Source organism: Eurosta solidaginis, chromosome 5 (genome assembly GCF_040869045.1).
Source record: "Eurosta solidaginis isolate ZX-2024a chromosome 5, ASM4086904v1, whole genome shotgun sequence".
Classification (NCBI taxonomy): Eukaryota; Metazoa; Arthropoda; class Insecta; order Diptera; family Tephritidae; genus Eurosta; species Eurosta solidaginis.
The window spans coordinates 219,082,156-219,098,610 of record NC_090323.1 but is presented as its reverse complement, the minus strand read 5'-3'; the positions used below and the strand labels follow the sequence as shown (position 1 = coordinate 219,098,610).

Here is a 16,455-nt window from a genome sequence, read left to right as displayed (position 1 = left end):
CTGCAAGGCAGATGAGTTTTCACTGAGAGCTTTTCATGGCAGAAATACACCCGGAGCGCTTGCCAAACACTGCCGAGGGGCGACCCCGCTTAGAAAAACTTCCTTCTAATTGAAAAACCTTATTTCTAAAATTTTGATGTTGCTTTGCTCGGGGTGCGAACCCAGGGCATACGGTGTGATAGGCGGAGCACGCTACCATCACACCACGGTGGCCTCCTTTATATAGTACTTGGAAAATTGTTCGTGGCGAGTTCTATAATATGTTACCTTAACATCGGATGAAACAAATTTAAATTGTTGCATAAAAGAGGCGAGTATTTCGGCCTTTTCCTTTGACAATTCCAAATCCCTTATCCAATAATTGGGTTGTGCTTGTGACAGAGTTTCTTCCGTTTTCCGTTTGAAATCCAGTACAACATGATGCCGCGTAATCAGGTACTGATGGTGACAAAGAAACTGGAGCCGGAACTAAAGTAAAATTTGATTCTGGCAATGTAGCTTCCATTGAATTTAGTTCTGGTAATGACGCTGTAGACACGCTCGCATAGGTTACTTTTCTTGACTTTCCAACCCCAAGTACTTTTGTAGTACAAATATAGCATTCCGTTGAATGGCAAGATGGTTCCCTCCACTTCATTGGTGTGATAAATTTCATATGTCGCCTAAAAAAATAGTTTCAAAAATTAGTCAGGTATGCATTAAAAGGGAGCAAATTCCTAATTTTTACAACGCACCTTTTTGTTCAGGTTTCCGAAAAAATCAATTCGACTCGAAATGTGGTGCACACAGTATTCGGTGTCCATAGTTTTAGGCTCAATTCCAAAATACTTATAGTATGTAACTTTCAAAGGATTTGAAAACACACGTCGCATCCTTTTAACGATAAATTGACCGCAGATGAAAGAGAACATATCAAGATCATTTGTACACTCAAACTCTCGCGCCCTTATATTCATATTATATTTTTAAGTAAATGACGGGTTATAAACTGTAATTATAAACTGAACAGTATTCGGCGAGCCTTGCAGATATTATGAAGGCGCATGTACTATTATTTACACTTAGATCAAGTAAAGATTCAAGCCTACCTAGACAAAAAGGTTCTCTAGTTCTAAAAAGAAAGCACTACCTGCCTAAGCAATATGCTCTTGCTTGAAATGTGTTTGAGAAAGCGATACTAACGTATCTAATAGCCCTTCGAAAATCTACCTTGGAACTAACTGATATACGAATACTAGCACATATGTACCAGTAGGGTACTTAAGTATTAAATCGATATATTTACTTGAATGCTTATAACTTTTGTATTAGTTCATCGATTTTGATGAATGAAAGTTTTTTTTTTTTTTGTAATAAAACAGAACTTAGAGAGAAAGAAAAAATTCTGCAAAAAAAAGTTTTCGAGATCGTTCCTCGCAATGTACAAATTTTTTTATATTTTTACAAAAAAAATTTAAAAAATCCGTAATGATTGGTCATCTTTGAATCTGCAGGGCCTAGCAAAAAGTTATAGCGCAGTTTGTAGCAAATTTCATTACCTTTTAAAAGCTTCAAACCCTTTTGGAATTGCTTAATTCGTTCTTGAGATATATATGATTAAGTGGACGCAATTTTTAATTTTGTTTTTTTTTTTTAATAAAAGGTTATACGTAAATATCTCAAAAACGTTACCATAGAATTAAAAATAACCTTGATATTCGGAATCAGGGGTTGATTTTACATAGGAATTTCATAATGGCGTCTCTGATGCATTTTGGCGGTAAACCAGTGTAATTTTAGTTTAAATAGTTATGAACTGGATACTTCTGAAAGCAAATTTACTTTTAATTTTAATTCGTATGATTTTCCTAGTTTAATGGTTTTTTATCTGAAATAGACTGGGAGGCGGTACTTGAGGGACTTGATACTTCTAATAGTTTACTAACTTTCAAATTTATTTTTTTAAATCATTGTTTGCACAAAATTCTAATGAGACCTTACAAACTTGCGTAGTAACCGAAAGAGTTAAAAAATTAAGAATCTTAGAAATAAATATAAGCGTAAGTTTAAACATACCAAGAATCATTTGTTCTTCACCAAATACAAGCAATATTTAAATAAATTTAATAATTTGAACAAGCTTCTGTATACCAACTATATTCAAAATATTGAGGCGAATTCCAAATTGAATACAAAACATTTTGGAGCTATATCATGTCCAAAAAAGGTTGCTCTAGTGTATCGTCTGGAGTCCTCCTTGATGGCCAATCAGCGCGAACACCATGTGATACAGCCAACTTATTTGCGGAGTTTTGTAAGTCAAATTTTGCTGCCGATGATGGCTATCCATCGTTTGATGCCTCTACAAATTTTAACACTGCTCTAAACTTCGTTGTCCTCTGTCTCTCTTCTGATGATTTTAGTAATGCTATTCTCAAAATTAAATCTTCGTCTCAAACTAACGTTGTTGTATTTTCTTCAGTCCTCTTAAAAACTGCCCGATCCTAGTTTTTTTCTTTAAGAATCATTTTCAATAAGTCTCTATCGCTTGGTACGTTTACTGACGAGTGGAAGCTCACCTCTTTTACCCCCGTTTTTAAAAGTGTTAACAAGAATGATGTGCGTAATTACAGACCTATATCAAAGCTGTATACCATTTCAAAATTAGCCATTATCGCTACCAAAACAGCAAAATGACACTTTTATACTTACATATTTGTTATACTGAGTTATGTTGTTTTGTTGATTTTCCGACAGGGTGGATAAATGATGTATATTGGAACGATTTTCCGTCATCCCTTGTCAAATTAGTTTTCGAGACAAACTGGTTTCGGCGTTTTGCCATCATCAGTGTCGATTTTCGTTTGACAAGGGATGACGGAAAATCGTTCCAATATACATTATTTATTGTACATTAAGTCTTCACGTTTGCTTAGAAACCCCCTAATGTTGAAGTAGGTGTTTCTTCAAATAACATCATCCTTGTCCACTTTTCATAAAGAAAGGTTCTAAATGCTAAGTTTATCGAATAAGAACGCCTATACTTAATTTCAAGCAAGCTGCACCACCGGTATCTGCTTCACTCCCCAATGAGAAAAGTTTCTCAAATAATAAACCAGTCAAGGAGGTACCCATGCACGAAATTTCAATGAAATTGCGCAATAAATTATTATTATACTCAGTTGAGCAGGGCTTACAGAGTATATTAATTTTGTTCGCATAACGGTAATCCGTAACGGCATAAACTAGTCGAGATAGATATAGACTTCTATATATCAAAATGATTTGGGCGAAAAAAGAAATTCCTTTAGCCACGTCCGTCCATCCGTCCTCCAACCGTAAACACGATAACTTGAGTAAATTTTGAGTTATCTTAATGAAATTTGGTATGTAAGTTCCTGGGAACTCATTTCAGATCGCTATTTAAAATGAACAATATCGGACTATAACCACGCCCACTTTTTCGATATCGAAAATTTCGAAAAACGGAAAAAGTGCGATAATTCATTAACAAAGACGGAGAAAGCGATGAAACTTGGTAGGTGGGTTGACCTTATGACGCGGAATTGAAAATTATTAAAATTTTGGATAATGGGCGTGACACCGCCCACTTTTAAAAGAAGGTAATTTAAAAGTTTTACAAGCAGTAATTGGCAGTAGTTGAAGATATCATTATGAAATTTCGCAGGAACGTTACTCCTATTACTATATGTATGCTAAATAAAAATTGGCAAAATTGGATTACGAACACGCCCACTTAAAGAAAATTGTAAAGTCAAATTTTAACAAAAAATTTAATATGTTTACGGTGTATAAGTAAATTATGTCAACATTCAACTCCAGTAATGATGGTGCAACAAAATACAAAAATAAAAGGAAATTTCAAAATGGGCGTGGGTCCGCCCTTTTTCATTTAATTTGTCTAGAATACTTTAAATGCCATGAGCCGAACAAAAATTTACCTATCCTAGTGAAATTTGGTAAGGGCATTGCCTCTATGCCAGTAACCGTTTTCTGTGAAAATGGGCGAAATCGGCTGAAGTCACGCCCAGTTTTTATACACAGTCGACCGTCTGTCCTTCCGTTCGACCGTTAACGCGATAACTTGAGCAAAAATTGATATATCTTTACTAAACTTAGTTAACTTACTTATCTGAACTCACTTTATTTTGGTATTAAAACGGGCCAAATCCGACTACGACCACGCCTACTTTTCCTATATCAAAAATTTCGAAAAAAAAGAATGCTATAATTCTATACCAAATACGAAAAAAGGGATGAAACATGGTGATTGGATTGGTTTTTTGACGCAAAATATACCTTTAGAAAAAACTTTGTAAAATGGGTTTGACACCTACCATATTAATTACAAGAAAATGAAAAAGTTCTGCATGGCGAAATCAAAAGTCCTTGGAATCATCGAATACTGTTCGTGGTATTACAAATATAAATAAATTAGCGGTACCCAACAGATGATGTTCTGGCTCACCCTGGTACACATTTTGGTCGATATCTCGAAAACGCCTTCACATATACCACTCCCTTTTAAAATACTCATTAACGCTTTTCATTTGATACCCATATCGTACAAACATATTCTAGAGTCACCCCTGGTCCATCTTTATGGCGATATCGCGAAAAGGCGTCCACCTATAGAACTATGGCCCACTCTCTTCTAAAATACTCTCTAATACCTTCCCTTTGATACGCATGTCATACAAACATATTACAGAGCTACCCTAGGTTCATTTTCCTACATGGCGATTTTCCCTTGTTTTGTCTCCAAAGCTCTCAGCTGAGTATGTAAAATACGGTTACACCCGAACTTAGCCTTCCTTACTTGTTTTTTTTTTTTAATCGTCCTCTGCTTCACATACGCATAAAATTTGATGTGAATCTAAGTATCCTCAAATCCCCTTGAAAACACGTACACAATTGTATCGACATGGATTTTGTCGTTTAGGTTGTTGAGTTTACTCACAAACACACGTACAGATAAAATATATATATATATTAGAATTTCATCGGCCCTCCTCCAAATCCCATATAAGCGCAAATGTGTATGCATTTATTACCATTATCACTTGTCGAATATTTTACTTTGTTTATCAAATGATGCTTACTTCAAAGTGATTTCTTCACTCACTTAACCTTATGTTGATTGACAGGTGTGACGTTATCACGAAACTGCGATTTATTGAGACGTACTTAATCATATACATATTTACAAGTATTGGACACACTCACATATAATTGTAGGTGCACACACAGGCATCTGTGTAAAAAAAAAATGTCTGGGGTGCGTATAAATTGTGCAGAGTAATGGTAAATAAGAAGAAGAGAAAAGTCTACAAAGGTGTAAATATGCTTGGACGTGTAGTTAACGGTCTTGAATTAAGCTAAAACGTCTGTTGCTCTTAAAATCTTGAGGCTGACAATGCTTATGTTCGTATTTTACATAGTGATGTGGCTGCGCTTGGTTTCACCGCCAAAGGAAAGCTCATCTTCCCACTTTTTTTTTCTTTTAAAGAATGTTGCCGATACTCCTGTTGCTTGCCTATTATAAAGAGATTAATATAATGGATGTAAAGTCGTAAGGCCATTTTTAAAATAACCCACGTAGCAAAAAACCTTGGAATTATTGGAAACAAAACAAAAAAAAAAAACAAAAAAAAAAAAAACAAAGCAAAGCTCGGGTATTCTTGGCCAAGGCGTATTATTGGACTGCACGATAACTTTTTCCATAGATATACTGGGCAGCTTAAGCCAACTGTAGAGAGCTCGTGTCATATTATATGAATTTTGTATTTAGAATATGAGATGTTTAACCGTAGCCAATAAAACTTCGATACTTTCAAAGTGTTTTTATTATTACTACCTTTATATTAAGGCCCTTTCATGTTTGTCCCTCATTTCCATACGAATTTCTGACCCACGGAAAAGTCTTCTTCGGTAACTTCCCGTTGAGCTAGACACTTGATACTTAGAACATAGTTCAGATCTGAGGGACATTACAATGCAGGTGAAAAAAATCCGCTAGGTGACGCGCGGATCGAGATATACAGAAAATTGATTTTAAAATGGAAATTTTGCTATAGATTTTTAACTGACTTCTCGGTGATCCAGAGACCTGAAGCTTAGCACATAGTTTGCAAGTCGATGGCACTACAATTCGTGGAGAACAAAATACCGTCAGGTAGCAGACGAATCGAGATAAACGAAAATCCCCGAAAATCCTGAAAAAACGTAGCTAATCTTGCTATCGATTTTTAAGGTACTTCTCGGTGAGCTAGAGACTTGAAACTAGGGCCGTGAGTCAGAACCCGGTGACAATGCAATATTTGATCAAAAGAGATATTAAGAAAACAAATTTTAATTTGGGAATCTTTCAATCCATTTTTAACTAACTTCCCGGTTACCTAGAGACTTGAAACTTGGCACTCGGTTAGAGGCCTGGTGACAATACAACTTACAGAAAACAAAGTTCCGCTAGGTGGCGCGCTAGTCAAGATAACTGCAAATCCTTTAAAAACGGGGGAATTTTGCGATTGATTTTCGAGTAACTTCCCGATGAGCTAGAGACATGAAACTTGGGCCCTAAGTCAAAAACCGGTGACAATGCAATATTTTATCTAAAAAAATCCGCTAAGTGGCGCATGGATCGAGATATTGAGAAAACTAGTTTTAAATTGGGAATCTTGCAATCGATTTTTAACTAACTTCTTGGATATCTAGAGACTTCAAACCTGTAATATAGTTTAAAACTCGCTGACAGTGCAATGTTTGATCAAAAAATTTGAGCTACGTAACGCACAAGTCGAACTATTTAGAGGATTAGGCTAGGATTCATGGCTAGCCTCCTGAGTGTTGCAGGCGTTGTAGAATTCCACCTCGTTGAAGGCATAACTCAATGCACGTCCTTGCATACTTTTAGGCGTACGCCACTTTCACCACGATTCTTTTAGACTTTCAGGCGTATGCGAATTTCATCACGATTGTCAGCTGTGCAAATTATGTAGCTGAGAAACGAGGTGGAATTCTCGTGTTATGATGCGAGGTGGAATTCAGTTGTTTTCGCCAGTGTTGTCAGCGAAAATTCCACTAATTCTCTTAAATCTGACTATTTTGAACAAATAAATAAAGATGAGAATTTTCACTTAGGAATTACAAATTACTAATTAAAGTTGCAATTGCCTTTTTTAAGGCAGTACTAAAAAATTGAAAATAAAAATATGATAAAAAAATTTTAAGGACTACCTTTATATAATTGGACCAAAAAATAGAAGGCAATTTTTCCTTTAATACAGCCATAGTCTTGTTGAATTTTGACTAAAAGACTTTAACAATAGCTCTTGTAAAAGAATTTTGGGATTTAAAACTATTATCATCTTTTTATTTATACCTTTCATGAAATTGAAATGGTATATTATGTTTGTCACGAATTTCAAAATTGTACGTCCTTAAAGGAGAAGAAATATACCCAATAATAAGATATCGAAATTATCAAGATGAAGAGCTGCTTTGATGTAGCCATGTCCGTATCTCCGCCTATCTGTTTGTATGCAAACTAGTCTCTCAATTTTCGAGATATCTTGATAGAATTTGGTGAACGGGTATATTTAGGTGTCCGATTGGACATTGGTTGGAGCCGGACGGATCAGACAAATATAGCACATATCTTCCTTACAACCGATTTTTCAGAAAATAGGATTTTTGTCATATCTTCCTCAATTTATCAGATTGAAGCTTCAAGCTTCACCACATGCTTTCGTATATTGCACATATTGTCGTCTAAAAAAATTGATGAGATCGATAGTATATATAGCATATATCCCCACAACGGATTGTCGAGATAAGGAACTTTTCGTAATTTCTGCCCAATTCTAACAGCTAGAACCTCCAGATTTTACCGAATGTTATGGAACCTCAACGTGTAGGAGAGAGCTAAGAAGGACTAGACGGCACTTTATGCATGTAAAACAATGCTGGATTGCACGTGACCCCACGGATTACTTACGTACTAAAACAAAAATAATTATGTATACATCAACAAAGAACTTTGCCATCTTTCTCTAATTGAATATTTACAGTAATTTTAAAGCCTACCCTATACTATAGAGTCCTTGTTTGCTGGGCGACCACACAAAAAGAATCTATCTTAAAAAACTAGAGGGTCATGCAGCCTACAATACAAAGCATAAAGGGAGCACTGAAAGCAATCCGACAGCTGCCATTCTGCATATTCTACTTGTAGACCTGGGGTTGAAGAACACAACTACAACGAGACTGTATGCATCAGGGTAGCTTCAGCGCAGCCCATAGTAGTATAGCATCATCAAAGATTGGACAAAAAGGCTACCTAGTTCGCTACATGCACTTCGATTGGCATCTTAGTACCACAACGAAGGTGGCTTAAGTGCGCTCAAATGGCAGACGAGGCTATATACACATGTACACCAACGGTTCCAAAGTAAGGCAAGGAGTAGGGTGTGCAGGATAATGCGCTAATCCGGAAATGTATAGATCCTACAAGCTACCAGATCACTGTAGTGGTTTTCAGGCGGAAGTAGTAGTCGTGAATAAAACAATAGAAAAACTGGAATAAAATAGCTTAAAGGCAATAATATCTCATATGCATCTATTATGGATATCTGGAAATATGGGAATAGATGGAAACTAAGGAGCGGATTAGCTTGCTTAGAAGAGCATATCCCTCCAAGCTTTAACCGCAAACTTCCCAATCTGATTGGGCTAGATTAGAATAAGGCCAGAGCTGCGCATGAACGATTTAATAGGGAAGTGGTGGAAGCAAGCGCGGGTCTGCAAAGAGTTGTGAATCTTGTACAGGTCTTTCTACCTTACATTTACAATGCTACTCTTTTATTTTAAAAAAGGGGACTTTAGGCTCATGATGGGTATACTGACTGAGCACTGCCCTCTGATGTTACATGCTTTTAAATAAAGTCATGTCAGTGATAGCAGATGCATAAAGGGCATTTTGAAATAGGAAAAGATGGAGGACATTTTGTGTGCATGCTCTGCGCTCGCCAGACTAAGACTCCAGCTATTAGGAGTTGCACAGCTATCAGATTTATATGCATATAAGCATGGGTTCTATAAAGGTTGTGCTATTTGCCAAAAGAACAAAAATATTTTATAACATAGGCCCTGGTTTCTGATAGGGTTTTTCATTTTGGTCGTTAAACAAATTTCTGGTAATAATATTGGCTCATTTAGTCTATGCTAGGTTCTTACGGACCAACCAGTTCAACTTTACCTATGGAGTACTCGTGATTTTGTATAAAAATGTGCCTTCGGAAACTCTTTTGTTTGATGCGCATACGAGACTTTTTCTATCAGTTTCTAATTAAATGAAATTTTATTTAATACGAAGGTAGTTTTCTAATGAAATGCTTGTCTTATTTGTGGTAAGCGTTTTTTTTTTTTCTGAGAATAGAAACAGGAATTGGAATAAGAAGAGGTAGACTAAGCAGCACAGAACAAGAAACCGGTGAAGAGACAAACTGACGACGACTACGATGAAGCACAGAAAAGTGAATAGAAAAGGGAGAGTTAGAGGAAATGGTGTATGTAGAGCGTAGCAAGAGGATAGATGGGGAAGAAGGATAAAAAGTGAAGCAGAGCAAAAGGCAGCATGTGTCTGACTTGCCGGTACATTATAAATCATAAGAGACCTATATCTATGCCTGCTTAAAATAACAGTGACAGCTGTATATTGTCAAATTGGGCGCTTTTCGAAGCCTCGCACCACCTCCGTATTGATTTTTTTTAATAAAATTCTGCATAAAGGAAGCACTAGCCGAAGCTTCACAAAAGAAAATACATGCAAATACGTAACTCTACGTTTTGGCAAAAGTGGGTTTAAATTTAAAAATGATGACTATGAAAATAAACGGCGGCTTAAAATAAGAAACGAAATATGACTAAAGTAAGAATCAAGTGATAAAGTATAAATTGAAAGTCGTAAGCAAGCAAATATTTACGGTTTTCATTCTGTTGAAGATTAAACCACTTTAAATGTGACTTAAATGTTGACAACGTTTCCTTCGTTACTATCCTTTTGCTGTAACGAGATACAAGACTGTTTACACAGGTTAAGTACATTACTCGCAAGGCTTAAAAGTATTTTGTTTCATTATAAGCATAGTTTGCTTGAATGTTCTGCTACTTAGTGCTGATTTGCATGTAATGGCGAGCTGACAGTTTTTTTCAGCGTCTTTTCATTGAGTATTGAGTGTGCCTTATTTCATGTTTTTGTTTTTTTTTTTTGTATACTAGCTTATGCCGGTGGGTTTTACCCACGTTTATATAAAAATATGCACGTGTCACTGGCGATGGGTAAAACATGAGTTGGTAAGATTGACTTCTGCTACAGTTAATGACTGTTGTTGTATGATATATTCATATATGTAACAGGATTCTCCTCGCGTAGGTGAGGTTGACAATTGAGTTGCAGAAGCTCTGAAGCTATAAAGGTTTGTATTGCGCTCATCAATTCCTTGATTCGCAGCTAATGATCGTCTTGAGCTTCATTGATAGGGATAGGAAATTTGAGGTATTAAAAAATGAAAAGACAAATCTATGGGATATCAATGGAATCTTGGTTTTAAACTTTTTTGTTTTCAAAATTTTCCGATAAAATGAATTGCTTTAATGACATAAGCGTGGAGAATCGAAATAACGAAGCATAAATATTATGATATTGTGGGCCCTTTTTAAGGATCAATTGATGAGGAGAAATTTCTAATGGCTCCAAAGAGCTAATAAACTCAATCGGATATGCACAGCTTGGGACTCTTCCACGATGGTGTTAATAGAGTGATAGGTTGTCTTGGTTCTAGTCATATTAACATCCTCATTTTAAGGTGCCTAAAATGCCTTTTCTCAAAGCCATTTATAGTTTGCAAAGATAGATTCAATATTTGGAAGAAAGATTAGGTTTTAGTGTGATGTCACAATTTCTCAAAAACTTGCAGGAAAAGAAATCAAATCTGTTAGTAAAGAAATACGATTTTTGCCATGTTTCCGCCAAATTGCCCCCTAATATTTCTAAAGAGAGTACATTTTTGTACGTAAAGCCGTCTATAGACGAAAAAGCACGCATTTACTTCAACTTCTGCAATTCCAGCAAGTAACAGGAAAGCACCACCTTTGGGATGGTCATCACACCTTAAATTCTTAGGGGTTTGGTCTAAAACTTGCAGCAACTGTTTATGAGTCATGGTGCATACATCGCACACCCTCACTTTGGCCTGACCGTTTGCTTATGTTGCACATCGGTTTATCAGATGTAAGGAACTGCCTTAGTGATTTCTCTTTTTGCTCTTACATCAATTAATATCAAATTAAACAGAAATGTTTTTTCCGGTTTCTCCAGGCGTATCCAAGAATACCAACCCTAAAGAATATTAAAGGAATAACAGCCAAACCCAACTCTGCAATCAAACTTTACGTGTTGAGATAACCTAAGTTTTTAGCCATAGCCATAGTTCTGAAAGTCCCATTTGTCTTGTTTTTTTTTTTCAATTCCATATATCACTGGTACTGTTAGGACTTAACGTCATATAGCTCCTTACCAATTTTCATTATTCCATTTGTATGGGAGGTGCCACGCCCCGTCTTACTCACCCCTTATTTTCTTAGTGGTGTTAGGGATTGATCCAATTTAACTCTTTGCTGGATTTAAATGTTCTTGCATGAATACTTCCAGAGTTATGCTGTATGAAACATTCCATTTGTATGGTAGGTGCCACCCCATTTTTTATATAGAAGTTATGTTTAGCCTATAACCATCTTTGGAAGGCTTCTAGTGGGTGATTCAAACTTAGTTGTGATCGACCGATACGTCTAGGGTGCAAACCGATTTATACGTACATACAAACATTCATAATTTTAGCTTTATATATATATAGATAGAAGATGTTTATAGACTGAAGTTAACAAAAAATTTTAACGGTGGAAAATTACTAAACATCCAAAAGGATAACAGCCAAACAACTCTGTAGTCAAATTTTAGCTGTTATAATAACCTAAGTTTATACGGCAGCCATAGTTCTGAAAAATCCCATTTTAAGAAGGTGCCACGCCCCCTTTTCCCCAATTCCACATTTTACTGCAGGTGTTAGGACTTAACCTCATATAGCTCCTTTCCAATTTTCATTATCCTACCATTACTACATCCAGAGATATGCAGTATGATAAATTCCATTTATATGGGAGGTGCCACGCCCCCTTCTCCCCCAACCCACATTTTCTTGGAGGTGTTAGGGATTGACCTCATATAACTCGTTACGGAATTTCATTGTTCTAGCATAAATACATTCAGAGTTATGTAGTCCCAAATATTCATTTTGCATGGGAGGTGCCACGCGCCTTTTATATATCGATATTATTTTTAGCCTATGACCATCCTTCCAAGGTTTCTAGTGGGTTGTGCAAATTTGGTTGTGATCGGTCGATCCGTTTAGGACGCAACTCTATCTATACTTACATACACACATAATTTGAATTTTATATATGTGACCCGGTCTATGAAAAGGTGGCTTATGACTCAAAAAAAAGCCGCTGTTAACAGCTGTTTCTCGCAAAAAAAAACAACTGTTAACAGTTGTTTCTCGCAATTTCTTTTTTGAGTCATAAGCCACCCTTTCATAGACCGGGTCTCATATATAGACTCTCCATTGGTTTTATTTCTTTACATAAACTAATTTTCAATTTCACAGAAAAATATCGAATTAGTACTTTGGAATTGTTGATTAAAAGTAAGCATGTTGGTTTATTAGAAACTAACCAGTTCAGTCAGATATATCCGTAAAACCTGAAAAGAGGGACACCGGTACGTATACGTAACATTTTTTCATTTGGAAAATTTAATGAGTTTTAGACGATTTTTTAAAACACTATGGACATATACAGCCCCTGTGAGGTCCTAGTGAACCGGCCAGTTCAACCTAGACCATTTTTACAATTATTTTTTTATTAAATTAATTATTTAGGATGTTCACAGTCCCTTGTAACCTGCCTTGATAATTTTCAAGGTAAAAAATACCACTTTCGTTGGAAAAGTGTAAAGCTCTTCTTATAATATCCGGAAAGAATTCATAGCCAACATAGTTATAGGCTTGTAAGTGTTCAATGGTACGAAGAACCGGTTTTTAACGGTTTTATTTAGCATGAGTTTGTGTAGCGGCCGGCCGTTGTGAACGAATTTAGTAATTAAAATTTAAGTAACTTCACGATAAGTTACAAGCTTGAAACTTGGAATATAGTTCAGAACCCGATGATAATGCAATAATAAGAAAAAAATTCCGATAGGTAGCCCATTGATCGAAATATTTCAAAAAAATCGTATTTGTTTTCCGATTTGGCTCATATTTGGAACACATAATACATAAATGAATAGAAAGCAACCTATGAAAAAAATCGCCGCTAGGTGGCGCATGGATCGAGATATTAAAAACATCGTATTTGTGGTCCGATTTGGCGCATATTTGGAACAAATATAACATACAGTCCGGTAGAAGAGACATCAAAATCTTTTAGAGTTCGAGGAGGGACAAGCATACATACGTGGCGCCGAGACAAATAAAGTCTTTGGAAGGATTATGTGTTGAGGCCTTAGATTGTAACAAATTGTCAGGAAAGAGTCCTTGTAATAACACTGTGCAACAGCCGGCTGGATATTGGACCAAAGCCCACTTTTTTGCAGAGATTGAGGTTTACGTAGACGAAGTACTAGCTCCGTTTTTCGAAGTTAGCCTCCAAAAAATAGATATCGGCTTTCGAAGTTCGAAATTCTACATTTCGAAATTTTATTTTTTTTTGCTTCTAGCATTAAAAAGAGAGGACTGTAGACTCATGACAAGTGTTCTAACTGTACACTGCCTTCTGGCGTCACATGCCTTTAAATTAGGCTTGGTCAGTGATAGCAGATGCAGGAAGTGCGGGCTGGAGGAGGAAACGATCGAGCACGTTCTGTGCTCGTGCCTGCGCTTGCCAGGATAAGACTCCAACTATTAGGAGTGATACAGCTGTCAGATCTAGAAGCAGCAAGTGGCTTAAGTCCTAGGAAGCTTCTACTATTTGCCAAGAGGACGGAGTTATTCTATAACATTGGTCCTGGTTTTGATAGGGTTTTTCAGTTTGGTCATTAAAACAAACTTCTGTTAACCCTACGGACTTATTCAGTCTATGTGAGTCCTCATGGACCGGCCAGATCAACCTAACCTAACCTACATTAAATAATAATAATACTAAAATCTAGAAAATAATTAGGTAGGTCCTAGGTACGAGTCATCACACTCCTCACATCAATCTGGGGCGTTGATCAGACAATTAATTAAAAGCGTTGGGCGCGTGAAATTTCTAAAAATGTGAGGCGTAGTATAACCTTATTTAGGTTCAGTTGGTCTGTCTTATGGCTACAAATAGAAATTTGATGCGTCCAGCGCATTTATTTAATTGTCCGATCAACGCCCTAGATTCATGAGGAGTGTGATGACTCGTACCTAGGACCTACCTAATTATTTTCTAGATTTTAGTATTATTATTATTTCATGTAAGTATTGTTTTCAATAAAACCGTTTAACTAAAAAAATATTTTTTATTATTTTATTTACCCGTAACTCATGATTTTGGAGATGTCCGGGTAAAATAAAAAATGGCATCACTTTTCAATTATTTTCACTTTTGTCTTCTTTGCGACATTGTGTTATTTAATTGCAAAAATATGTAAATATTGAATTATCCTCTAATCCAGTTTGGTTTGTTTATAATTTTTGTTTATTGCATCACTTTCTTTGGCTAATTTGAAGTACCGTTTTACTTTGCATTCACATCTCATTTCCACTGCAAAAGCTTGTAAAATTATTTATTTAAGAGCTCACTTTCGTTTTAGTGATCCCGCTGTGAATGCGCTAAAATTCTTGGATGTGGTCAACATGAAGGACACATCGCAAAAGTCTCATTTTTACAAAAATACGCTAATGGAAGCAATGCCTCTGATACCGAGGGTAAGTACTTAGTAGTTTTATATTACAACTTATTTATTTGTTGTTCTTATTGAAACTTGATGTGCGAAACTTGGCGTCAAAGGAATTTTATACGCACATACCAAAACTTTTTTATGTGTAAATATGCGTTTGTGTATGTGTGATTCCTTTACAAAAATTTTAATGGCAAGTCGTTTAGAAAAAACAAATGACAATGCAACAGGTGAAAACACAACGAAAAACAATATTCGTCTGGTATGTTAGACATGCTTTGAAGTAGATACACATAAATTACTTAACCCAGTATGCACTCAATCCCAAATAGCTAACTTCAAATGCGTTGAGGTGGCCCAAAGCAAGTTGAAGGATTTCGGGCAAACAGTCTCTCTTCGTTTCTTCTTAAGACGTTTGAGAGGTTGATTGGCATGGACCTATGCAAAAGGCCTCCACTGTGGTTACTGTCGGCTTCGCGGCATGCCTTTTGTAAAGGCATATCAACGGAAACGGCTATTCATTCGATTGTAAAGTAAAAAGATGGATTCTTAGAACACAAATAGTTTGCTCTTAGTGTCTTCCTAGAACACTGAGGGGGCTTTTAACAATGTCTTAGCAGGGGCAGTCGAAGGGCTCTGATTGAATTTATTAACAAACTACTCTGCGGCAGAAATGTCGCAGCGGAGTGGGGAGAGGCCGTAATTGAGAAGAAAGTGAGAAATGGTACGCCAAAGGGGCTGTTCTATCTCCTGTGCTCTGTATTGTCGTAGTGCACGAACTTCTTGTGGAGCTGGAAGCCAATGGCTGTCGGGTTACTGCCAATGCAAATGACCTGGCTATCCTAATCAGGGGAAAATTTCTGGGCGAGCCGCGCGATGTTCTGCAGGGCTACCCAGATGCTGTGGCTAGGTGGGCTGAATCATGAGGACTGGCGGCCAACGTGGGGAGAGATGGGAAGAAGTACACTGACTTTATGGGTTATTAGTCAGACTGATTCTGCTCTATGGGGTGCTGGTCTGGTGGAAAGCACTGCAGACGGCGAGCACCAGCATAATATTAATATCAATACAACGTATGGCGCTGGTTTGTATCAGCGGCGCTCTTAGAACAATACCTATCTTTGCATTGAATGGCATGCTTTACATACATTCAGTAGATATTGCGAGAAGGGCGGCCGCGGCTCGGTCGTGGGTCGGGCTTCGTTATTAAGCTATGGGCTTTCTGACCTCGGACACTCTAGCCTTCTTACCAGGTGCGACTCAATTCCTGACTGGACGATAACTGCTGCCTGTGCAACCTTCACTCCAGTCATTCCATCGAGGTAGTAATGGGGAAGAGAACTCATCTGGGGCAGGGGACCGGTTCACTTGTTCACGGATGGGTCGAAGTTGGACGGAAAGGTTGTCGCTCCACCAACTTCTTTTGTCAAGAGCTAAATATAAACCGAAAGGTTAACTCGGCTGATCACTGC

The 16,455-nt window shown here is 36.9% G+C and overlaps 1 protein-coding gene across 11 annotated transcripts in view; it reads left to right on the top strand.

Annotated features, from left to right (window-relative positions):
• The window catches only part of bma (SCY1-like protein bma), a 385,396-nt gene that overhangs the window by 270,248 nt on the left and 98,693 nt on the right, over positions 1 to 16,455 (top strand). For all 11 annotated transcript variants that reach the window (XM_067788410.1, XM_067788411.1, XM_067788414.1 and 8 more), the window contains one exon: positions 14,897 to 15,011. In XM_067788410.1, the coding sequence (XP_067644511.1) occupies positions 14,897 to 15,011 (115 nt within the window). The remainder of the gene's footprint in view (positions 1 to 14,896; positions 15,012 to 16,455) is intronic.